The sequence below is a fragment of the Bufo gargarizans genome, chromosome 2 (assembly GCF_014858855.1).
Source record: "Bufo gargarizans isolate SCDJY-AF-19 chromosome 2, ASM1485885v1, whole genome shotgun sequence".
In the NCBI taxonomy this organism is placed as follows: Eukaryota; Metazoa; Chordata; class Amphibia; order Anura; family Bufonidae; genus Bufo; species Bufo gargarizans.
The window spans coordinates 185,354,872-185,381,486 of NC_058081.1; the positions used below are offsets into that span (position 1 = coordinate 185,354,872).

The following is a 26,615-nucleotide window of genomic DNA, read 5'->3' on the forward strand; positions in this document are numbered from 1 at the left end:
ACCAATTGATTAAAATACTTCTAGTAGGAATAGTAGAGGAATGACAAGAGAGGTCTATGAAAAGATGCTTCAGAATTGTTATTACATGGGGAATGCATGTAGTTTCTAAAACAAACATTGCAGGAGAGGTGAAAGGTCCTCTTTTAAAAATACTGTCAACAGAATGGTAGGAATCTTTCTTTGTTACTAAAGAGTCTGTCATAAGTGTTGCCACTATGTTTTTATATTGCTGATTGGTCAATTATTAGATTTTTCAGTGAAGTAAAATATAGGACTTGTAACATGTAATCTTATTCTAATAAAAATAATTTGCCAGTATTTCAACATTTTTTTTCTTACCAAAAAACACTCCTAAGACTGTTCGGTTCCGTTGAGATGATTGCCCCGAAGGTCCTTTCATAGCAACATTGCTAATTTCTCTTGGGTTGGGAAGATGTGGTTCCTTCAATGCTTGATACACTCCATCGGAATATTCCGGCGGCATGAGCCGTAGAAGTCTGGAACCTTACGGAAAACACAATTTATATGCAGCAAATAAATATATACCCTTACAGAGGTAAGTTAGGGGGCTCGGGCTGGATGTGGAGCCAATAATCAGGGCCTTTGACTGCCAGCTAGGTCAAAACCTGTCATGAATTCCCACATTCTTTCAGAATATTAGATTACCTGACTATAGGATGCAAACTGCTGAAAAAAGTTCATTCCAGCTTCCGGATAAAACAATGGAATCCTCTCATTTGGAAAATGAGAACAAAAAAACAAAAAAAACACTAAAACAAATATATGCTTTTTCTCATCATATTCTCTATGTGCATGAAGGTAACAGTTCACACTTGGCATTCAAAGGCATTCAAAAAGTCACTCTGCCAGGCAAAGGTGGAGATGCACACTGTAGACTATTAAATGCTTAAGCTAGATGGATATTCAAATTGGATACTTGTGTAGCTGATGGACTAAGTAAGGTTTATATTACATTATCTATTGTGACCAGTTTTTTTTTTTTGTTTATTTGCTTTTTACTTTCGCTTTTCCTATGTATATTGCTGTGGCTGTTGTATTTGAAGTCAGTGGGGTCATTTACTGTGAGCTGCTGCCACACATGCATTACATTTTTTTATTTATGAATTCAGCTCCACCCCAGCTTCAGATATAAGCAGCACCAGTATTTACACCACCTTGCTATGACTAAGGGTGTTGTATACATCCAAAACGCATCACAGGAGGGTTTTTTTTTTTGTGCACTATGGGGGTAATTTATCAAATTGGTGTAAATTAGAACTGGCTTAGTTGCCAATAGCAACCAGAGTCCACCTTTTTAATTTTCCAAAGGAGCAGTCAAAATGAAAGGAGGAATCTGTTTGGTTGCCATGGGCAACTAAGTCAGTTCTACTTTACACCAGTTGATAAATGACTCCATATGTGTTTGGCATACCTGGATTTTATGTCTATTCGTCAATAAAGGATTATTTTGTTTTATCCGGAGGCTGTAATTAACTTTTTTTGGCAGTTTGCATGTGTTGGAGTGCCATGCTTTTCCGTATACTGGACCTCTGCATTGGAGCTGTCTGTGATTATTTCTTTGACTATAGGATGCACCCTGGTTTGACAAAATATTTAACACTAGTTCAGTAAAAAATAGCATGGTACAATAATATTCAGTGGTTTAGAACAATCATGATAATACCAAATCTGTATACCATATTTTTTGCTTTATAAGACACAATTTTTCACTCTAATGTTGGGGGAAGGGGGGGAGAGCAGTGGCTGTACCCACTGCTCCCAGGTATGCTCTAGAGCCACGCTGCACTGTCTGGACAAAGTGGCAGAGGAGCAGGAGAGGTACGTTTATTTATTTTAGCTCTGATGGGGGATGATCTGAGGTCTGATCTGACCTCTAATATGAGGGTCTTATTTGGGGGTCTGACATTGAGGTCTGATTTGAGGCGTGGCATTGAGGTCTGATATGGGGTCTAACATGGAGGATCTGATATGGGGTATGAACTAAGAATCTGATATGGGGGCCGGATCTGAAATTATGATAAGGGGGTCTGATCTGAGGATCTGATATGTGGGTCTGATCTGAGGATCTGATATGAAGGGCTGATTTGAGGCCTGATATGGAGCTCTGATGTAAGGTCTGATGAAACATACTTATCATCAGGCTTATAGCTTTGATTGTTAGCTTTAATATATCTGAAATTGCTATACAGCCTGAAATATAGCCATTAGTAGCTTCTGCCTCCCCCTTTGAACTTTGGACATTAACACATAAAGATTTTTTCTTGCTAAAAAGCAAGTCTTATAGTCTGAAAAATATGCTATGTCTTAAAAGGATGTGCTGGCTTACATGTAGGCTCATTCCTACTACACTCTTTCAAATTAGGAACTTCTTCAAATAAGTCTAAGGTAACCATATGGACCCAGTAATCCTTTATGGCTGGGCTAGATGTTTTGTTACAAACAACATGTAATATTTGCATATGACATACACTAGAGGAGGGCAAACATCGATTTTATTCATTAAATTAAAAAGGGCAGTTAAAAGATTCAATCAAAGGTGAAGTTTATAAACATACCTGCAGAGCCTCTGCTATGATGAACCAGATTGTTATACCAGCCATCATAGCGCTGAATTTCCCAGTTTATATTATTTTGCGTGTCTATATAAATAAGAAATTCCATAGAATTATACAGCAGCAATAATAAGGGTCACAATAGCAGCAAAATCAACAACCATAATAATATTTTTATATGAAAAATGTAGTTGTCTCTTGTTGAGACAATTTTATGTGCTGTTCTCATACGTAGAAGTTCTGTAGACAGAAAATGCAGAGCCCCTTTAACGGCCGAGCAGCTCATCAGTGGGGGTACACAATTGTGCTGCTATACTTAGAAGTGCCAGGGTAGTTAAGAAGGTTGGTCAGGGTTATTAATGGCTACCAGTGGGCCAGCTGGGAGCATACAAGTATGGCTGTCTCTGAAAGTTGCAGCCAGGTAACCCAGACAACTCATGTATGTAAAACTTATATCACTCTCATTACGAAATACATAGAACAGCAACCAGATTTTAACACTTTATGAGGCTGGTCAATGGAGAAATAGGAAATCTATAGAAATAAAATGGTGCCCTAATCACAAATATAATATGATACCTATATTTGCAACATTTTATTGCACTTCATATGCCTACAATCAGTAGCATCTTGTCACATGCACTTACATGTAAAAGTCCAGAGCTCTGCATGAAAAAGCCAAGCAAAAATCATCCCAACTTTCGAATTCATGCTGAAAGGAAATTAATTAAAATAAATTTAGTAGACAATATAGATAAATGTTAAACATCTATAAAAAGCAAAAGTATATGTTATAAGAACTACCACTCCAAATGCCTACAGTATTTAACTGTAAGATATTACTATAAATGTAATCATGTTGTACATTCAGCGATACACATTACGTTGAAAGTGGCAGATTTAAATCACAAAACTAGCAATTCCACCCAAAAAATGCTGAACTGAACCAGCCCTCGGTTCCAGCCAACCAATTATGGCCAGCAGGGGCCCTCTGATGTCTGGGCCCTGAAAAGTTGCTTGGTTTAGGTGATGGTAAAGTCTACCTGTTAGGAGTGCACTTCGCATCCAGGGCTGCGCTGGAAAGTGTGGTAATGTGAACAGTGCTGGAAGGTGTGCTGTCCCACTTCAGGTATCTCAGATATGTGAGACAGATAAAATCCAGAGAGTGGCAGTAGTCTCAGCAAAGCATAGTTTGCTGAGACATTTTTGTATAAATTTTCTGGGCTGGATTTTACTTGGACTGGTGGCTAGGCTTGGTAAAGGGAGTTCCCAGTTCACACCCTTCCAGTGTGGGTTTTCCTTTCTACCTGAGGTGATCGCAGGTGAGGCCTGCTGTAATCAGGCTTGCATAAAGAGACGATCCCTTACAAAAGATAATACCTGATTAGAGGGAGATCCCACTGCAAAAACCTACCAACCCAATCCAAGTAAAATTTAGCTCGGAATAAATAAAGAAAATAGCATTTTGGGTGAAAGATCATTGACAGGTAGACAAAGGGCCATAAGTATACTTGTGCTTTCTTAACACAGTTCTTGTTATTTTGGAGGACTCTCCATTTATTATTCTCAATTTCATGCACTCAGGGGACAACCCAACCTGAGGGGACTCCCCAGTACAGATCCAAACACTCACTCTCCCTAGAAGATGTTTAGTGGCATTTTCCCTGTATCACACTGCACACATTCACACATACTGCTTAGTACATTTCTTTGCAGATATTTCCTGCTACACACAATTTCCTATCAGGTTGGTCGACTGTCGAAAAGCTTCTGCATATCCCCCATCCTTCTACATGTTTCACCAGCAAGCAGTTATGCTGCTTGAACACTGAACCTGGGTATTTACAAACTTCCACTGGCATCTTCATTTGCAGTGGTGTCATCAACAATAAACTTGGACTGCTATGGACTGGAATCATATCATCTTTAGCAATGAATCAAGGTTCTGTATGGTGTCCAACTAAAGCCAGGTTCCAGTATGGAGAACCTTTTGGTGAACATTTCAATATTACCTTGTTCTGGAAGTGACACACTACCTCAATTGGTGGTGTGATGATCTGGGAGCTATCGGATATGAGAGTGAGTCACACTTAGTAGTGATATAATAAACACTAACAGCTCAGCAATATGTGCAGGACATTCTGCAGTCACATATGTTGCCTTACTTGGCAGTGCTTCCAACTGGCATCATGATAATGCATTCCCAAACACAGCAAGGGTTTCCCAGGAATGTCTTTACCAGATTAAACTTCCTTGGCCTGCCCAGTCACAAAATGTATTGCCAATCAAGCATTTATGGCACCAGCAGGCATGCCAACTTCCGCAATCTATGAGTGTGCAGGATCTACAGGCCCAGCTTCAGCATCTGTAGGTAAATGTGCTACAGGATACCATGTGAAATCTGTATGCCTTCATGCCCAACTGTATCTCATCTTGTATCCCACCTAGAGAAGGCTCAACAGGACAATAGAGCCTCCTTTCTATTGCACAGTTTTCCACAATAAGCTTATCCTTTCTCTCTTATATTATAATGACATACATATATCATCATTACATTCATGTATACAAAAGTTTAATTCGATCCCAACAACTCCTTCTTCATGCGTTATTTTTAGAGATGAATTTTTCAAAAATTCCATTCGCCGGTTCGCCGAATTTTATTTGGAAAAATTTGGTTTGATCCAAATATATTTGTGGCAAATTTTGTTAAAAAACTGCTAATTCCTGGCTGCAGAAAACCTTTATAGTGGTGTAGAACACTGTGCCTTGCAGTAACATGCATAGGGAGTCTGCTTTGGTAGTGAAATAATACTGTGAGTCTGTATGACATTCAGATGACAGGCGTCGCTCTTAAAATCACTGGACACTTCACTCATTTGGGCAATCACGGGGCCAAAACTGACCAAATAACTCAAGTATGAACTCAGCCTTACAGGTCAATGTTAGCGCCGAGAAGAAGCACACTCCTTTTACACCGTCAGCTGATTCCACATAGATGTCTACAGAACCTGTTCTATTAAATGTTTATACAAGTAGATCCCCCCGACAGAGTGGAGAGGGTGTCAGCAGTAAGTTTGTGTTGATGTCACTGATTATTTTTCCGTTCCTCTGATCCGTCAGAACAATAACCCCCAAAAAATGGATCCTGTCTATAGAGCATCTGCCTTCACTCAGTCAGGATTTGGTCAGTAATCCATCAGTATTGCTCATGTCAAAAAAAACTGTGTGGATCCAAAACACAGATGACACATGAACAAAATATTTGCAAGTCTTCTGTGTTTTCTACCCACTCCTGCTTTTGGCTACCAAATCATAAGTCAATTCTGATGGGCCCATACAGACCTTACAGCTGCTACACAGAGAGGATCCGTTGTGCGCCTCATTTTACCTTCCTTCTGACAGATCAGAAGAAGGGTCAAATAAATGATGATGCCAGCCAAGCTAAAAAGACTAAATAGTGGCCCAGTCATGAAGTGGGGATGGTGGGAACAGCATGAGTAATCCACAGAGTGGCCATATGACATAGTGGTGAGGTGGAAGCAGCATGAGGAGACCACAGAGTGGCCCAATGACAGAGTCAGTTGGTCATGACGGTTATTGTTAAACGCGAATATTTGAATAGCGAATATTAATCGCGAATATCGCAACTTCGCAAATTCACGATTATTACGAATAAAGTGCTATATATTCGCTATATCGAATATTCGTCATTTTTTTAAATATGAAAACATGATTCCTTCCTGCTTCTTTCTTGTGGGTCAATGAGTCATTGGCCCAGAAGCAACTTAAGCAGGAAGGAATCATGTTTTCATATGGAAAATAAAATGACAAATATTTGAAAAAATGAATATATAGCAATATAGGGAATATATTCGTTATTTAGCATATTCGTCTTTTTTTCCCCCCAATCTGTATGGTCGTTCGCATATTCCCCCCCGAAAAGTGTCCCCGTCACCATGGGAATGCCTGTGAGTTAGAAAATACCATCGGATCTGAGTTTTCCCTGAGATTGTGAAAACTCTTGTCGGGGAGGAGTATGCGAACGATCGTACAGATTGGAAAAAAAAAAGACGAATATTCTAAATAACGAATATTGACTATATTGCTATATATTCGTGTTTTAGAATATTCGTCATATTCTAAAACATGAATATATACTGTAGAATAGAATATACTGTAGAATATTCGTGAAATACACATATAGACTGGAATTTAGCTAATATAGTGCTATAGTATTTTTTTATAGTGTACATTTTTTCCAAATCTGAACTTCAGAAGAGACAAAAAAAATTGACTATAAAAAAAAGATTATAGCACTATATTAGCTAAATTGCAGTCTGTATGTGTATTTTATGAATATTCACTATATTGCTATAACTTCGTTTTTTAGAATATTCGTAATATTCTAAAACAAGAATATATGGCAATATAGCGAATATTCGTAAAATACACATATAAACTGCAATTTAGCTAATATAGTGCTATAATCTTTTTTTATAGACAATTTTTTTTGTCTCTTCTGAAGTTCAGATTTGGAAAAAATGTACACTATAAAAAAATACTATAGCACTATATTAGCTAAATTCCAGTCTAAATGTGTAATTCACGAATATTCGCTATATTGCTATAACTTAGGCCTCTTTCACACTTGCGTTGTCTGGATCTGGCGTGTACTCCACTTGCCGGAATTACACGCCGGATCCGGAAAAACGCAAGTGAACTGAAAGCATTTGAAGACGGATCCGTCTTCAAAATGCGTTCAGTGTTACTATGGCAGCCAGGACGCTATTAAAGGGATTCTGTCACCAGGTTTCACCCCCTCCAGATAAAAATATGGTTATGTTCAGGGAGCTTTAACCATTCCTAATGTGGTCTTATAAATGTAATCTGTAGGCTCATTTTGCTAAAAAATACGCTATTGCTAACCTGTCAGTCATAAAAATAAGGCCTCATAATATTCTGTGACGCCTCCAGCTCTCCCTCTGTAACATGCTGTGAAAGCCTCCTGCTCGCTCTCTCTCCCTCACCCCAACTCCCTCTGTAACGTGCTGTGAAAGCCTCCTGCTCTCCCTCCCTCCCCCCTCCTCCTGCTGCTGTAACATTGCGATGTTACAGAGGGAGGAGGGAGGAGGGGGGAGGGAGAGAGAGCGAGCAGGAGGCTTTCACAGCATGTTACAGAGGGAGAGCTGGAGGCGTCCCAGAAGATTATGAGGCGGCGCTGGGCACGAACGGCAGCAGGTGAGGGCGGCAGCTTGGAGCCATTTACATCCCCTTGGGCACCTTATTTTTATGACTGACAGGTTAGTAATAGCGTATTTTTAGCAAAATGAGCCTACAGATTACATTTATAAGACCACATTAGGAATGGTTAAAGCTCCCTGAACACAACCATATTTTTATCTGGAGGGGGTGAAACCTGGTGACAGAATCGCTTTAAAGTCCTGGTTGACATAGTAGTAGTGGGGAGCGGGGGAGCGGTATACTTACAGTCCCTGTGGCTCCCGGGGCGCTTCAGAATGACGTCAGAGCGCCCCATGCGCATGGATGACGTGCCATGCGATCACGTGATCCATGCGCTTGGGGCGCCCTGACGTCACTCTGAAGCGCCCCGGGAGCCGCACGGATGGTTAGTATACTGCTCCCCCACTCCCCACTACACTTTACCATGGCTACCAGGACATTAGCGTCCCGGCAGCCATGGTAACCATTCAGAAAAAGCTAAACGTCGGATCCGGCAATTTAGCTTAAGGCCGGATCCTGATCAATGCCTTTCAATGGGCATTAATTCTGGATCCAGCCTCGCGGCAAGTGTTCAGGATTTTTGGCCGGAGCAAAAAGCGCAGCATGCTGCGGTATTTTTTCCGGCCAAAAAACGCTCCGGTCCGAACTGAAGACATCCTGATGCATCCTGAACGGATTTCTCTCCATTCAGAATGCATTAGGATAAAACTGATCAGGATTCTTCCGGCATAGAGCCCCGACGACGGAACTCTATGCCGGAAGAAAAGAACGCAGGTGTGAAAGAGCCCTTAGCTACAACTGAGAAATGCTATAACGTGTTTTAGAGTATGACGAATATTCTAAAAAATTAATGTAAAGCAATATAACGAATATTCGTTATTTTGAATATTCGTCTTTTTTTTTTTAAATCTGTAAGGTTGTTTGCATACTCCTCCCCGACAAGCGCCCCCGCCACCATGGGAACGCCTGTGGGTTCGAATATACCATCGGATCAGAGTTTTCACGATCTCAGGGAAAACTCAGATCCAATGGTATTTTCTAATCCACAGGCGTTCCCATGGTGACGGGGACGCTTGTCAGGGAGGAGTATGCGAACAACTGTACAGATTGGAAAAAAATGCTAATATGCTAAATAGCCAATCAATAGGAAAGTTGCCTTATACAGTTAAAAGAAAATCACAATACGCAAATAATTAAATCGTATATTATTCACGATAAATAAAATAATGACGAATATTTGATTTCGACGAATATAAACGAATATTCAATTGAATATTCGCTAAATATCGCGATAATGAATATGGCACCTCCAGCTCATACCTAGTGGCGGTATCAGGAGGCCACAGAGTGGCACAAAGAGAGTGTGGAGGTGGCGACAGCATCAGCAGGTCACAGAGTGGCACAAAGATAGAGTGTGGAGGTGGCGGCAGCATCAGAAGACCACAGAGTGGTTGACATAGTGCAGAGGTGGCAGCAGCAACCGGAGGCTACAGAGTGGCAATGTGACATAGTGTGGATGTGGCAGCAGTGTTAGGAAATCACTGAGTGGCAAGGTGACATTGTGTGGAGGTGGCAGCAGCATGAGGAGACCACACAGTGGCAAGGTGACATAGTGTGGAGGTGACAACAGCATCAGGAGGCCACAGAGTGGCAAGGTAACATAGTGTAGAGATGGCAGCAGTATGAGGAGACCACAGAGTAGCAAGATGACATAGTGTGGAGGTGGCAGCAGCATCAGGAGGCCACTAGAGTGGAAAGGTGACATAGTGTGGATGTGTAAGCAGCATGAGGAGACCACTGAGTGGCAAGGTTACACAGTGTGGAGGTGGCAGCAGCATCAGGAGGCCACAGAGTGGCAAGGTGACATAGTGTGGTGGTGGGTGGCAATACCAGTACCCGCTGAAGATGATGGGTGAAAGAAGGAACATTTGGCATCAAATGTTTGGCATCAGGCGGGAGGCAGCATCAGAATAGTAGCTTAGGCAGGTAGCCACAAAAAAACAGTCTCTTTTGTGTTGGTGTGGCACCATAGATAATCTAGTCTGATGCATCAAGAGTTCTTGGGTGGAAATCCTGGCTGATCCACGCCTGATTCATCTTGACAAAGGTCAGTCTGTACACATTTTGGGTGGACAGGCGAGATCTTTTTGGGGTGACTATGGGCCCCGCTGCACTAAACACCCGTTCTGATGCCACTCTACTGGCCGGGCAGGACAGCTTTTCCAGGGCAAACTCGGACAGTTGCGGCCACAAATCGAGTTTGGCTGCCTAGTAGTCCAGTGGATTTTCAATGATGGCTGGCAGGGTGCACTCCAAGTATGCCACCACCTTCTGGTTCAGGTTCTGCTCTACGTCTAGCTTCTGGTGAGTAGATTCTTCACTAGGCGGGGAAGAAAGCTTCTCATCAGAAACTGTAGACTCAGGCTGCTACTGATGGAGCTAGTACTGCTCCTGCCACCCCACCCCTCTCCAGCAGCCATGGCAGTGGAAAGTGAGTGCAGAGGGCCCCCCGGTCAGACCTGCGAGGGGATGGATGATGGTACAGATAGGGAGTGTCCAACTGACTACATAAGATGTCTCTATAGTAGTTCAGTTTGTCCTTCCTTTCAGCGGGTCCATTTTGGACCGGTGGCGAGGGTCCAACAAGGTGGAGAGCCAGAGGTCATCCCTCTGCCGAATGGTGACAATTCGGCTGTCACTACCCAAGCAAGTGAGCATGCAGCAAGCTATTTGCGAAAGTGACTCAAAGGGACTCCCTGCCTCCATCTCTACTGCATACTGCCATGGTGTGTCTGGATCCTCTGCCTCATCTTCCTCATCGCCCTGTAGCTCCTCTGCCTTATCCTGCTCCTCCTCTCCTGTCACCTGTGTAAAAAAAAAAAAAAAACATTTCACTACACATTGCTTGTGCTCCAATCAGCAAGATTTACCATCATCTGTTCCAGGACATGAAGCAGTGTAATGACGTTGTTTATCCCGTAGTCCTGGCGACTGACAAATAACGTGGCCTCCTCAAAGGGCCTAAACAAATGTCAGGAGTCAAGCATGAGCTTCAACTGCCTGACATCGAAGTTACACAGGGGACTACTCCTGTCTGCTTGGATCATGAAGAAATTGTTGATGTCCTTTCTCTGTTCGTATGGTCGGTCCAACATATGGAGGGTGGAATTCCAATTGGTGGAAACGTTGCATATCAGCCTATGTTGGGGATGCTGTTCTGCCGCTGCAGCTCAAGGAGGGTGTGCTTTGTGGTGTACGAGTGGATGAAGTGCATGCAAAGTTTCCTGGCCATTTTTAGGATGCCTTGCAGATGGGTGGAAGACTTCAGGAACCGTTTGACAACCAGATTGAACACGTGTGGCATGCCGGGTGCATGCCTTAGCCCTCCTTGACGCAGTCCCTTCACCATGATCTTCCCTTTGTCGGTCACCATGGTTCCGATTTTGAGTTGTCGCGGAGAAAGCCAGGATTCAATTTATTGCTGAAGGACACGGAGCAGTTCCTCCCCTGTGGTAGTCCGTTCACCCAGGCAAACCAGGTGCAGAACAGCATGAGAGTGATGAGAGGGATCGCACATGGTAGCATACACATGGCCCTGTTGTTCCTCCTGGATGCACCGATGAGTCTTCTCGCAAGATGCGAGATTCCAAGCAGAGCTGGCCCGCACATGCGCAGTGCGGGCCAGGAATCGTTACATGAGAAGTTTGTCACCAGCCTGCCAGCCAATGATCATCGCTGCCAGTTTGGTGACTTAAAAAATTGAATCAGAAGCCGTTTAACACCTTATATTTATAAATATAAGGTGTTAAATGGCTTCTGTGCTCCTCTGCTGGTCCTTTTCGTCGGTTAGTCCCAGCAGAGGAGCACACATCACTGTGAGTACACCAAACACTACACTTAGCCCCAGATCACCCCCCATCACCCCAACTAACCCCTTGATCACCCCTGTCAATCACTAGTGAAAGGGAAAAAAGTGATCAGTGTAAACTGTCACTTTTTTTTTTACTAGTATTGACGGTTAGGTTTTAGGTTAGTTTAGGCTCCTTTGTTAGGTAGTTAGCGTCAGTTAGCGCCCAGCCCACCGCACCGCAGTCACTGATTCGCTGATTAGCAGTCAGATCTATAATAGTATTAGTGTCAGGTTAGTTTGCCCTCCACCCAAAACGCAGTGTTTGCCCGATCAGGCCTGATCGGTCGCCCATACGTGCGTTCACCCACGCCCGCCCCGCCGCAGTGACAATTTTTATTATTTTTTTATCACTGCGCAATCACTTCACAAGCGCTGCAGCGATAAAAAAAATCAGTTTTGATATTTTTTATCAATCGCAGTGGCTTCCGGTACTTCGCTAGCCTCCCATTTGTAAGGCAGGCTTGCTTTTTTTCTTGGGTAGTCTCAGGGAATATCCCCTAAATTTAGTTGACCAAATGGCAAGTAAGATGTATTCTTCTGAAGAGGCCTACAGGCTTCTGACCCAGTCGGATGAGGAATGGGAACCTTCATCTGACAAATCCAGTGGGTCAGAATACGAACCTGTAGAAAGCAGTGGCAGCCTGACCCAAAGTTCGGACGATGAGGTTGAGGTCCCTGATACCACCAGGCGTACCCGGCCCCATGTTGCTAGACTACAGGTTGCGCAGGATCCACTTCAAGGACAGCAGAGTAGAACATGGTGAAGTGGCAAGCATCAGAAGGGCAGTTGAAGCTGGTACGGTGGCACGTGCATTAGTTCCCCCGTCGCAGCCACCGCACAGACAGGCCCGTAGAGCCCCTAGAGTCCCTGAGGTGCTGGCAAACCCTGATTGGCAGCCCCCAACTGGGGGGGAATAGTAGGCAGTGGGAAATAAAAAAATTGTGATCTGGACTTTTTGCAGCTACTCATATATTACTGCAGATAACAGTCCAAGATTGCGGTGACAGATTCCCTTTAAGTGAGACTGTCTGCCATGCCAAAAGTCCAAACAAAGTGGAAGTAAAAAAGCCAGGACTGGAAATAGCATAAATCCAAGTGTTCTTAAAAATACATAGAACATTCTGTAACGGCATACAAGGGAATGCTCCAAACTCCGTACGGAACCTCACGAATAGCTGATAGCAGACGAATCGGAAACGCACCCAAGCGGCTTACACTCCTAGCAATCAGTTTCTAACAGCATACAGTGAATTCCCCCAAGAACGAGACCAAGCTCCGTGTTGAGGGTAAAGCAGTGGACAGCCAGAGCTGTGTGTTTATTGTTCTTATATAACATTGTTACACACTAGTACCACCCACAGGGTTTTGTAAAAACAACCAATACAAAATCCTCCCCTCTACCTGTGATAGAATTACCTTACACAATGGGTTGATGTAATTATCACAGGCAGGAGAATACACAATGTCTTCTGTCCTGGAGACAACCGAGGAGTAATTCAATTATCTCTCAGGACAAAGGGAAATCGCCAATACACACGTGGAGACAATAGGACAGATATCACTACTCCAATATACAATGTCCCAACCATTACAGTACACATAGACATTTAACATATCCCCAGATGGATTAGATATGAGCGCTCAATATATCCAAACAGGGCTCAGATGCCACAAACACAGTCAAATCGCCATGGGGCTTAAGTTTAGCATGGGCTAATGAGAGGGCCCATAATCCTGGGGCAAGAGGCTGGCAACCAGGCTTCTCCACCACCCAGTGGCGAGGTTGGTTTCGCCACACATTCATATACTGTATAGGCTGTTCTATGAAAAAGAACAATTGATAGAATTTTCTCTTTAATAAATTACCATTTGTCATTGGTTGCCTAGAATCTGATTCTTAAGGTCCTTCTACTTTAGGGGAATTTTTTAACCAAACAAGTGCACATTGACAATATAGATGTGAACCCACTGTACCAACTAGCCAGTTTAACTTTGTACTAGTACTAAGGGCGTCATTCTGGCGTTTTCTCTGGTTTTCTGGTTTTTTATCTGGCCTTCGCTGCAGGGAAACTACCAGGCTTCTACCTTTTAGAATAGTCCCAATGAAGTTGGCAGCTTAACCAAGAAGGTCAGACACACATGTGCAATAGAGTACTTGTAGTTATTAAAAATTGAGGATCAGTTAGCAGGCAGAAGTTTGATACACAGATAGATAATCAGAATAGCACATCTTCACTGATAAACTATTAAACTAGGAACCTAAGGTCATGCAAGGAGCGAGACGGCTGTCCAGCATTTATAGCAAAAGCTAATTAATAATTAGAAGCAGCCATTCAATGGAGAGGAGGGGAGAGGAGGGGAGTGGTAGTGAGAGAAAAAATTGGAGTAGCAGTAGTTCAAAGAATAATATTCCTGATAGATGTAGTGGGGCAGCAACGGACACGGGATGCTGATGTAACCAGTTTATTGGTGATCATTTAGCCTCATTTACATGGTGAAGTCATCAACATTGTACCTGCCAGAATGTTTGCTCATACAATTGTTCTGCACATACATAATTATGGTCAGCTGCACATTCCTTACTAAACAATTTGATGAGTTGCAGACAACCAAAGATTTGTATGCCTCAAGTGTTTGCTTGTGTGTAAGCTCAGTGGTCCCCAACCTTTTTGCACCAATGACCAGTTTCATGCAAGACAATTTTCCCTGGAATCGGGTGGGGGGGGGGGAAGGGGGCGGGAGTTCTGGGGCAGGGCTTAGGGTGTGCTAGTTGGCTCTGACTGATTCACACGCATAATAAAACACAAAGTGCATATTAAAATATATAATACTATATAACGACTATATAAACTGACTAGCGTCTCTGCTGCACTGTTTTTTGCTGCACTGTACTGTATTTTTCGCCCTATAAGATGCACCTAGGTTTTAGAGTAGTAAGAAAAATATTTTTTTCATTACACCTCAGGCCAGACCAGCAATCAGACCCCCAATGTTAATCAGACCTCCGATCAGACCCCAATGCCTCAGATCAACTCTCCAACCTTTAGCCATCTATCAGCCCCCATGTCAGCCATAAGCCCCATGTCAGCCATCAGCACCCCATGTCAGCCATCAGCCCCTTATGTCAGCCCCCAGCCCCTTATGTCAGCCCCCAGCCCTTATGTCAGCCATAAGCCCCCATGTCAGCCATAAGCCCCCATGGCAGCCATAAGCCCCCATGGCAGCCATAAGCCCCCCATGGCAGCCCCCAGCCCTTATGTCAGCCATCAGCCCCTTATGTCAGCCATCAGCCCCCCCATGTCAGCCATAAGCCCCCCATGTCAGCCATAAGCCCCCCATGTCAGCCATAAGCCCCCATGTCAGCCATAAGCCCCCATGTCAGCTATCAGCCCCTCATGTAAGCCATAAGACCCCCATTTCAGCCCTTCAGCCCCCCATGTCAGCCATAAGCCCCCATGTCAGCCATCAGCCCCCAATGTCAGCCATAAGCCCCTTATATCAGCCATTAGCCCCTTATGTCAGCCATCAGCCATATGTCAGCCAACAGCCCCTTATATCAGCCATCAGCCCTTTATGTCAGCTATAAGCCCCCATGTCAGCAACCAGCACCCCATGTCAGCCCCCAGCCCTTATGTCAACCATCAGCCCCTCATGTCAGCCATCAGCCTCCCATGTCAGCCATGAGCCCCCATGTGAGCCATAAGCCCCCGTGTCAGCCATAAACCCCCCATGTCAGCCATAAGCCCCCCATATCAGCCATAAACCCCTTATGTCAGCCATCAGCCATATGTCAGCCAACAGCCCCTTATGTCAGCCATCAGCCCCTTATGTCAGCTATAAGCCCCCATGTCAGCAACCAGCCCCCCATATCAGCCATCAGCCCCTTATGTCAGCCCCCCATGTCAGCCATCAGCCCCCCCTGTGAGACATAAGTGTCACAACCAGACATCTGAGAAGCTCTGACAGATGCCTTTCAGAACCTCCTCCTTGAGCTTTTTTTTGTTTTTGTTTTCAGTTCCTTATCTCGTTAGTCTCTCTCAGCTGTCTTGTAGTTGGACTGATTGCATCCCTTTAAATTCCTCCCCATAATGCATTAGTGTGCGGTTTATACAACTTCCTGGAGTGTGTGTGCATGCTGATCCTATTTCCCAGTCTTCTACAAGTTTAGTGTTGTACATTCATTTGTGATTGTATGTTTGCTGAATCCCAGGTGACCCTGACTCCCTCCGTGTCTAGTGTAGGGAGCCGGTGGTCGTGTTCCCTCACTATTGTAGGGTGTTCAGGTGTTATATAGTCGAGGTACATGGATATGCGATCATCCACCATTGGGCTGAGCAGAGTCAGGGAGAGTGCCAGGTCTTATGCAGGGGTCTCGTCTTGCCAGCATAGTCAGTGTTATATCTGTTTGGTGCATTCTCTCTGTGTGTTCTCTATGATTGCTACATTCTGTGTAGTTTGCTCTTGTGGTGCATGTGGACCGCGTCGATATCCTCCATTGTATGCATATTTTGCTGGGGTTAGTCGATTACTGCGGTCCACATGCGGTCGGGCTGCTCCCCTAACTAAAGACACGCTACAGTGTCATGGGCTGAGCAGCTCCTCCAGAATTGCCACTAATTTTTTTGTTTTTCATTTTCTGTCTTGTTAGATTTGAGTGTGTTTGCCTTTATTTGGCACTCTAGCACTTTTTTGCACCTGGTAACCTCCCTCACATGGTCTGGTGTGGGTGTGGCTCACGGCCTGGCTTCATCCACATTGTACAACCACAGCATTTATGCTGGGCAATTGTGGGGAGCTTGGCTGTGAGCTGAATTATATCATCCCCAGACCGTGTTCACACCATAGTCAGAGCAGTGGTTAGGACCTCTTGCCATGCTGAGAAACCGTGACGTGGTGCATGTGGGCTCCGATATCTCCATGACTGGAACATATTGGCAAAAGTCTCAGCTTTTAATACCTTTACTTATGTCTTGCCAGCATAGTCAGTGTTATATCTGTTTGGTGCATTCTCTCTGTGTGTTCTCTATGATTGCTACATTCTGTGTAGTTTGCTCTTGTGGTGCATGTGGACCGCGTCGATATCCTCCATTGTATGCATATTTTGCTGGGGTTAGTCGATTACTGCGGTCCACATGCGGTCGGGCTGCTCCCCTAACTAAAGACACGCTACAGTGTCATGGGCTGAGCAGCTCCTCCAGAATTGCCACTAATTTTTTTGTTTTTTATTTTCTGTCTTGTTAGATTTGAGTGTGTTTGCCTTTATTTGGCACTCTAGCACTTTTTTGCACCTGGTAACCTCCCTCACATGGTCTGGTGTGGGTGTGGCTCACGGCCTGGCTTCATCCACATTGTACAACCACAGCATTTATGCTGGGCAATTGTGGGGAGCTTGGCTGTGAGCTGAATTATATCATCCCCAGACCGTGTTCACACCATAGTCAGAGCAGTGGTTAGGACCTCTTGCCATGCTGAGAAACCGTGACGTGGTGCATGTGGGCTCCGATATCTCCATGACTGGAACATATTGGCAAAAGTCTCAGCTTTTAATACCTTTACTTATGTCTTGCCAGCATAGTCAGTGTTATATCTGTTTGGTGCATTCTCTCTGTGTGTTCTCTATGATTGCTACATTCTGTGTAGTTTGCTCTTGTGGTGCATGTGGACCGCGTCGATATCCTCCATTGTATGCATATTTTGCTGGGGTTAGTCGATTACTGCGGTCCACATGCGGTCGGGCTGCTCCCCTAACTAAAGACACGCTACAGTGTCATGGGCTGAGCAGCTCCTCCAGAATTGCCACTAATTTTTTTGTTTTTCATTTTCTGTCTTGTTAGATTTGAGTGTGTTTGCCTTTATTTGGCACTCTAGCACTTTTTTGCACCTGGTAACCTCCCTCACATGGTCTGGTGTGGGTGTGGCTCACGGCCTGGCTTCATCCACATTGTACAACCACAGCATTTATGCTGGGCAATTGTGGGGAGCTTGGCTGTGAGCTGAATTATATCATCCCCAGACCGTGTTCACACCATAGTCAGAGCAGTGGTTAGGACCTCTTGCCATGCTGAGAAACCGTGACGTGGTGCATGTGGGCTCCGATATCTCCATGACTGGAACATATTGGCAAAAGTCTCAGCTTTTAATACCTTTACTTATGTCTTGCCAGCATAGTCAGTGTTATATCTGTTTGGTGCATTCTCTCTGTGTGTTCTCTATGATTGCTACATTCTGTGTAGTTTGCTCTTGTGGTGCATGTGGACCGCGTCGATATCCTCCATTGTATGCATATTTTGCTGGGGTTAGTCGATTACTGCGGTCCACATGCGGTCGGGCTGCTCCCCTAACTAAAGACACGCTACAGTGTCATGGGCTGAGCAGCTCCTCCAGAATTGCCACTAATTTTTTTGTTTTTCATTTTCTGTCTTGTTAGATTTGAGTGTGTTTGCCTTTATTTGGCACTCTAGCACTTTTTTGCACCTGGTAACCTCCCTCACATGGTCTGGTGTGGGTGTGGCTCACGGCCTGGCTTCATCCACATTGTACAACCACAGCATTTATGCTGGGCAATTGTGGGGAGCTTGGCTGTGAGCTGAATTATATCATCCCCAGACCGTGTTCACACCATAGTCAGAGCAGTGGTTAGGACCTCTTGCCATGCTGAGAAACCGTGACGTGGTGCATGTGGGCTCCGATATCTCCATGACTGGAACATATTGGCAAAAGTCTCAGCTTTTAATACCTTTACTTATGTCTTGCCAGCATAGTCAGTGTTATATCTGTTTGGTGCATTCTCTCTGTGTGTTTTATATCTCTGAGAGTCTGAGAAAAGGACACATACGACCCTCGAAGTCACCTGTTGCCGCTGTCTTTTTCTTTGTTAAGAAAAAAGATGGTTCTTTAAGACCTTGTCTGGATTTCAGGGAGCTGAACAGTATCACTATTCGTGACCCTTATCCGCTTCCTCTGATCCCGGACCTGTTTAACCAGATTGTTGGGGCTAAAGTCTTTTTCAAATTAGATCTAAGAGGGGCATACAACCTGGTCAGGGTTTAGAGAAGGAGACAAATGGAAGACGGCCTTCAATACCCCTGAAGGCCATTTTGAGAATTTGGTTATGCCTTTTGGTTTGATGAATGCCCCAGCCGTTTTTCAGCATTTCGTGAACAGCTTTTTTTATCATTTAATGGGAAAATTTGTATTAGTGTATTTGGATAACATTTTGATTTTTTCTCCTGATTTCAAAACTCATAAGGAACACTTATGTCAGGTCTTGCTCATCCTGCGGGAGAATAAATTATACGCGAAACTGGAAAAATGTGTGTTTGCGGTTCCAGAAATTCAATTTCAGGGGTTTCTTCTCTCCGCTTCTGGTTTTCGCATGGACCCCGAGAAGGTCGGCGCTGTGCTTGAGTGGGAGCTTCCTGAGAATCAGAAGGCGCTGATGCGTTTTTTTGGGCTTTGCCAATTATTACAGGAAGTTTATTTTGAATTATTCCTCTATTGTTAAACCACTCACTGATATGACCAGAAAGGGGGTAGATTTTTCTTCCTGGTCGGTAGAGGCGCGTAAGGCCTTTTCTAATATCAAGGAGAGTTTTGCTTCCGCTCCCATCTTGGTACAACCTGATATTTCTCTACCCTTCATAGTTGAGGTTGATGCTTCTGAGGTGGGTGCGGTCTTGTCTCAGGGTTCCTCTCCTGCCAAATGGCGACCGTGTGCCTTTTTCTCAAAGAAACTCTCCTCCGCAGAGAGAAATTACGATGTGGGAGATAGGGAATTGTTGGCCATCAAGTTGGCTTTTGAGGAATGGCGCCATTGGCTAGAGGGAGCCAGACACCGTATTACCGTGTTTACTGACCATAAAATTCTGGCCTACTTGGAGTCAGCTAAGCGTCTGAACCCGAGACAGGCCAGATGGTCTTTGTTCTTTTCAAGGTTTCATTTTGTTGTCACGTTCCGCCCTGGGGTTAAGAATGTGAAGGCAGATGCCCTGTCACGTTGTTTTCCTGGAGGTGGGAATTTTGAAGACCCGGGTCCCATTTTGGCTGAAGGTGTGGTAGTCTCTGCTCTTTTTCCTGAATTGGAGGCAGAGGTGCAGGCAGCCCAGTCAGAGGCTCCTGATCTTTGTCCTCCTGGGAGGTTGTTTGTGCCTCTTGCTTTAAGACACAAGATTTTTAAGGAACATCACGATACGGTCCTTGCTGGGCACCCAGGGGCAAGAGCCACAGTGGATCTCATCGCTCGGAGATTCTGGTGGTCTGCGCTTCGTAAGTCGTTTGAGGGTTTTGTGGCAGCCTGCGAGACTTGCGCTCATGCCAAAGTCCCTCATTCACGGCCATCAGGTCCTCTCCTTCCCTTACCCATTCCTTCCCGTCCTTGGACACATCTGTCCATGGACTTCATTACGGACCTGCCTCGTTCCTCGGGGAAGACTGTGATTCTGGTGGTGGTGGACCGTTTTAGCAAAATGGTGCATTTCATCCCTTTTCCTGGTTTGCCCAATGCTAAGACGCTGGCGCAGGCATTTATTGATCACATTGTCAAATTGCATGGTATTCCTTCAGACATAGTTTCTGATAGGGGCACGCAGTTTGTTTCCAGATTATGGAAGGCTTTCTGTTCTCGTTTGGGGGTTCGGTTGTCATTCTCTTCTGCTTTCCACCCGCAGTCGAATGGCCATACAGAACACGTCAATCAGAATCTGGAGACATATCTGCGTTGTTTTGTGGCGGAGAATCAGGAGGATTGGTGTTTTTTTTTGTCCCTTGCCGAATTTGCTTTAAATAACCGTCGTCAGGAGTCCTCTGATAAGTCACCATTTTTTGGTGCATATGGGTTTCATCCGCAGTTTGGGACATTCTCGAGAGAGGGGTCTTCTGGTTTACCTGATGAGGACAGATTCTCCTCATCTTTGTCATCGATTTGGCAAAAGATTCAGGATAATCTAAAGAGCATGAGTGAGAGATATAAGCGTGTGGCAGATAAGAGACGTGTGCCTGGTCCGGACCTGAATGTTGGTGATCTGGTGTGGTTGTCTACCAAGAATATCAAATTGAAGGTTCCCTCCTGGAAGTTGGGTCCTAGGTTTATTGGGCCTTACAAAATCCTGTCTGTCATCTATCCTGTTGCCTACCGTCTTGATCTTCCTCAGACTTGGAAGATCCATAATGTTTTTCATAAGTCTTTATTAAAACCTTATGTTCAACCCATTGTACCCTCGCCTTTGCCTCCTCCTCTGATTATGTTTGATGGGAATCTTGAATTTCAGGTCTCTAGGATTGTGGATTCTCGTGTTGTCCGCGGTTCTCTCCAGTACCTCGTTCATTGGGAGGATTATGGTCCTGAGGAGAGGATGTGGGTCCCAGTGACGGACATTAAGGCCACGCGTCTCATCAGGGCTTTCCATAGGTCCCATCCTGAGAAGGTGGGCTCTGAGGGTCCGGAGTCCACTCGTAGAGGGAGGGGTACTGTCACAACCAGACATCTGAGAAGCTCTGACAGATGCCTTTCAGAACCTCCTCCTTGAGCTTTTCTTTGTTTTGGTTTTCAGTTCCTTATCTTGTTTGTCCCTCTCAGCTGTCTTGTAGTTGGACTGATTGCATCCCTTTAAATTCCTCCCCATAATGCATTAGTGTGCGGTTTATACAACTTCCTGGAGTTTGTGTGCATGCTGATCCTATTTCCCAGTCTTCTACAAGTTTAGTGTTGTACATTCATTTGTGATTTTATGTTTGCTGGATCCCAGGTGACCCTGACTCCCTCCGTGTCTAGTGTAGGGAGCCGATGGTTGGGTCCCCTCACTATTGTAGGGTGTTCAGGTGTTATATAGTCGAGGTACGTGGATATGCGATCATCCACCATTAGGGTGTTTGCATAGGCTGAGCAGAGTCAGGGAGAGTGCCAGGTCTTATGCAGGGGTCTCCCTTTTGTTCCTTAGTTTTGGATCCAGTGAGTCATATATTCATTTTGCATTGTCTTGTTTCCTGTACACCTTCCGTGACAATAAGCCCCCCATGTGAGCCATAAGCCCCTGTGTCAGCCATAAGCCCCTGTGTCAGCCATAAGCCCCCCATGTCAGCCATAAGCCCCCATATCAGCCATAAACCCCTTATGTCAGCCATAAGCCCCTTATGTCAGCCATCAGCCCCCTATGTCAGCCATAAGCCTCTTATGTCAGCCATTAGCCATATGTCAGCCATCAGCCCCTTATGTCAGCCATCAGCCCTTTATGTCAGCTATAAGTCCCCATGTCAGCAACCAGCCCTTATGTCAGCCATCAGCCCCCCATGTCAACCATAAGCCCCTTATGTCAGCCCCCCATGTCAGCCATCAGCCCCCCATGTCAGCCATCAGCCCCTTATGTCAGCCATCAGCCCCTTATGTCAGCCCCCTATATCAGCCCCCAGCCCTTATGTCAGCCCCCAGCCCTTATGTCAGCCATCAGCCCCCCATGTCAGCCATCAGCCCCTTATGTCAGCCCCCAGCGCAAATAATATAACAAAAAAAACACTTACCTCTCCTGCTCCTGGTCACCATCGCGATCTTCTTCATCCTGCTGTCGGCTGTGTATCACGGCGCACAGTGTGAGGTCACAGAGCTGAGCCGAGGACCAGGAAGCGGTGAGTGCAGATCCTTCACCGCTTCCTTGTCCTCCTGTACTAATGAAGCGCTTCTATAATAGAAGCACTTAATTAGTACCGCGTTAAAGATGGCCCTGAACGTCGCGGCGCGGCAAACAATCTTCCAGGGCCCGGTCCTGGGCCGCGGCCTGGCGGTTGGGAACCGCTGTATTAGGTGATCAGCAACATGCTTATTCAAGGTAATGATAAGTTGAACGAACTATAGTGGAAACACTCGCTCCAGATGATCAACACATGTCATAGGACCATTAGGTTTGCTCTCACACACTTTCGCATGCCTTTTTTTGCCTTATAAAAAACGTTATGATTTTCATTCATTTTTAGAAACATTTTTGTATTCTTTCTTTGTTCACACTATTTTTTTGCTTTAGAGAAGTCTATTAAAATATGCCACAAAAAAGGGAAATGCTGAGAACATGTGGAACTTAAAAAAAACACATAACAAATATGGTAAAGATTCTAATGCATAGTGGTAGTAGCTCTGGCTGTAACAGTCAATCACAGTGGCTTTCCTCACACCGTTGCTCCCTCAAGCCATGCATTAAAAGGAGGGGACACCATTTCTTTCCTTGGGGCACATCCTGGTTCTAGCGCTCCGGTCTGATGGTAGTTGTGCCCATGATGTTAAGTGTTTGTATGGCATGAAGAGTTCAATGGTCAGTTATGGTGCAGGAGACAGTAACCAGGCCAGAAGTAGAAGAATTAAATGTCTCTCTTTACTAAAGTGCAAAACAGGAGTTGTAGTACATCCAACAATAGCAAAACACAGCTTCAATTGTACACAAAGCAATTCTTCCCAGATAGCGATGTATGGATTTAGGCAAGGATCAACATTATGGCCCTCTTCTCTCTCTATCTGTCTCACGTCTCTTCCAGTAGATCTATGGTGGGCACTAGTACTCTGTCAATGGTGGCTATAATGTCCACTGAGGGATACATATTTTTTTGTGATACGACTAGCCAGGTAGTTTCCAGGTCTGAAGGGTGTCTTAACAGTGTCCATCACTGTAGTAAAGTCTTAACAGCTTTTGGCAGCAGGCTACCTTACTGACACCAGTGCTCGGCCATGCAGACTCTAGTTGTTTGTCTTACTCCTTCTCTCCTTCTGTAGATCATGCAGAGATAGGAGAGTCTATATAGCTTTTTGGGCCTAAGAAGGAGCACAAGTCCTATCTCTTGAAAACTCAAGTCTCAACTGACCAACTGAGCTTGGAACAGATCCTAGATTCCCACCCAACCTCCTGAAAGGGCTTAGCCTTGATTGTTAACCTTGGCCTTGCCATCCATACCTGGTTATACCTGGTGCAATATCATAGCATGACATAACATAAAGTATGAATAATTTGCAGGTACCACACAATCTTGGGTAATGCACACAGAGTTCTGGCAGGAATACTATTAATTTGCTGGATGAAATATTGGTGCATTCAGTGGTATTTTGTCCTTATTTTTGCCAGAATCTGCAACATAGGCTCCTTGCACTTAGCCTTAGTCAACAGGAAATAATGAAATAATTGAACATGCTACAAAATGAATTTTGAAGCATCTTTCTTCATTTACATTGCATTTTTTCCAAACTGCATCATGCTCTGGGAATGGCATTTTTTTACCAATTTTTTTACAAACAAATTTACAAGCTGAAAAAACTGTCACAACTGTGAAGGAAGTCTTATAGTATAACGAATAATAATTTTTTTCTTCTGTAATTGTTTCTTCTAAAAAAAAAAAAAAAAAAATGTTTTTAAAACTGCAGTGCTGATCTTGAGATCCAGATACTGTATCCAGATCCTATCACATTTTTTTTAATTCTCTAGTTAAAAGTTAGAGACTTATTATGAATTCTCATTGTATGCACTGTTCTGTTTAATTGTCATGATATGGGAGTGATCTTTGGGCAAGCCTGCTTGTGAAATTGAGAGTGGTTGATATAACTTTATAATCACTGCGTTATTTTAAGCAGTATTTCGTTTGCTTGTTTTTTTTTGTTCTGTTCTGACTTTTTATGTTAAATAAAATACATTTAGAAGGTTTCTCCTAAACCAACCTTTTGATACAATTTTGGAATTCCCGCATTCACAAGCACTGAAATCAATAAAATATAGTTATGAAAGCCCTCTCTAAGAACATTTTTTAAGTTTACATGGCTTTGATTGATTGGTTTTGATGAAGTGATGTCCATGCACGGACAACAATATTTACATTCAAATCAGTGCTTTTAGTGGTGGAGACCCCACCAATGGGACCCCTGTAACCTGCTGATTGATTGCACTTACAAACAAGGCTCAAAGTCTAAAACTGTACTTGCAATGATATATTTACACCCATGATATGTCTCCAACTTGGTCAAAACTGTGCTACATGGACATTGTGAATGGCTTTGCTCACAAACTAGAAGTCAAAGCTAATTTTAATGTACTCTACCTACCTGCCTGCCGTCCATCCATCCAGTTCATACATTATACAATGCATTTATTGAGAGTAATGTGCTTCTATCAGAAGATATAATTCTAATGTCTTAAACACCCAACACAGAAATGTGAAAATACCAATGCAAAACTGACCTTTACTGAAAAGTAGTTTGAAGCAGTTCTTCTTCCCTTCTTGCCTTCTTTTAGACTTGCAGTATTGTGTCTGTTTCTTCAAACTTTGTGGGTGAGACAAGACACTCTCTGAATCAGACAATGGTTTGCTAATGTGGGAAGGGCTGTGCCAAGAAGAGTCATTGAAATGTACAGCCCCAGACATGTAGATACAAAGTGAGAACCTTTGTCAAATGTTTCCACCTCCCTCCGTCCAAGGATGTTAAGAGAGAATTCCAGAGTACTCACTGATGAAGCAACAAGGCATTAAAACTTGTTACAGGCTCAGTAGCTGGACACTTCTGAAGCAAGCAGGGACGAGGTAAAATAATCTGCTTTTATATTCTGTGTTACTATTCGACTATTAGATGCTATCTCAGATCTATTTACATGGGGTTAGGATTGCCCCAATCATTTGCCTGATTGTTCATAATGATTGATCAGTGTATACATGCCAATGAATGATAATGTGCTTGTTCCGTGTTAAAAGTACAGTATCTTATATGCTGACCTAAAAGTTCTTCGTGGTGGGATGTAAATCCAAACGTACACAGGTATGAGTCTGTGAAACTGTGTGAGAGGGGAAATTTATATTCAATTTCCTATCAGATTTAACAAAAATGCCTTTTTTGTAACGTCCACTTACTACAGTATATGGTTGGTCAGCACTTATTACAGACAAGGCGGATTTACTAATACTGTCTAATAATAGGACAATGTACATTTAGACAGACGGTCTTAAACCTCACCAGATTCATTACAGTGTCTGACGCTGGATGATAAATCTGGCACACCCACAACCTGTCTAGTCTAAATTGGCACAGTCTATTTTCTGGCACTTTTTTGGTGCAAAATCTAACATTTAGGCTCCATTTGCGGAATGAAATTGCGGACCCATTCATTTCTATGGGGCCACACGATATGCTGATCCGCACTTCTGGGTCCGCATTTCCGTTCCCGAAAAAAATAGAACATGTCCTATTCTTGTCCGCAATTGCGGACAAGAATAGGCATATTCTATTAGTGCTGGCGATGTGCATTCCGCACAACGCCAGTGTCCGTGTTTTGCGGATGTGTGGATCCGCAAAACACACACAGATCTGTGAATGGACCCTTAAGCTGAGCCCCTTTCCCTTTAAAACCATGCCCGCATTCTGCGAAGCCACACACCTTTGCTAAGCAAGGTGTAAAAAGTGTCTTAAAGTATCTAAAACCCTTGATAAATGTAGTGCAGAGCATGTTCGCCAGATTTGACACAAATTGCACAATTCTGCCCCAATATATATTCCCATGCAAAAAGACCATAAAAGTTTCTATACACATTCAATAGATGTCAGTTGAATGATCTTTCAGCTAACATCTATCTCTCCGTACTTCACCATAACATACATGGTTGGTTTGATCGACCATGTATGTGATTTCAATGGGGAGAGATCAAAAAGCTGGTGCCACACACCTTTAGCCATTGCTTATCTCCTGGGAGAACAAAAGGATCAGTTGTTAGGAGCCTTTTCTTCCCTGACAGATGATGTTAGGAGCTACTCACACATGTAAGGCTACTTTCACACTAGCGTTCGGGTGTCCGATTGTGAGCTCCGTTTGAAGGGGATCACAAGCGGCCCCGAACGGATCCGTACTGCCCCAATGCATTCTGAGTGGATGCGGATCCGCTC

General features: G+C 44.0%; 1 protein-coding gene across 1 annotated transcript in view; it reads right to left on the minus strand.

Moving 5' to 3' along the window:
* The window catches only part of LOC122927672 (dual oxidase 1-like), a 260,004-nt gene extending 234,879 nt beyond the window's left edge, over window positions 1-25,125 (minus strand). Inside the window, exons 1-4 of the mRNA XM_044279744.1 lie at window positions 24,925-25,125; window positions 3,221-3,285; window positions 2,577-2,660; window positions 340-504 (exon numbers count right to left, since the gene is read on the minus strand). Coding sequence (XP_044135679.1) covers window positions 340-504; window positions 2,577-2,660; window positions 3,221-3,284 — 313 coding nt within the window. The 5' untranslated portion in view covers window position 3,285; window positions 24,925-25,125. The remainder of the gene's footprint in view (window positions 1-339; window positions 505-2,576; window positions 2,661-3,220; window positions 3,286-24,924) is intronic.
* Window positions 25,126-26,615: the final 1,490 nt, after the last annotated feature.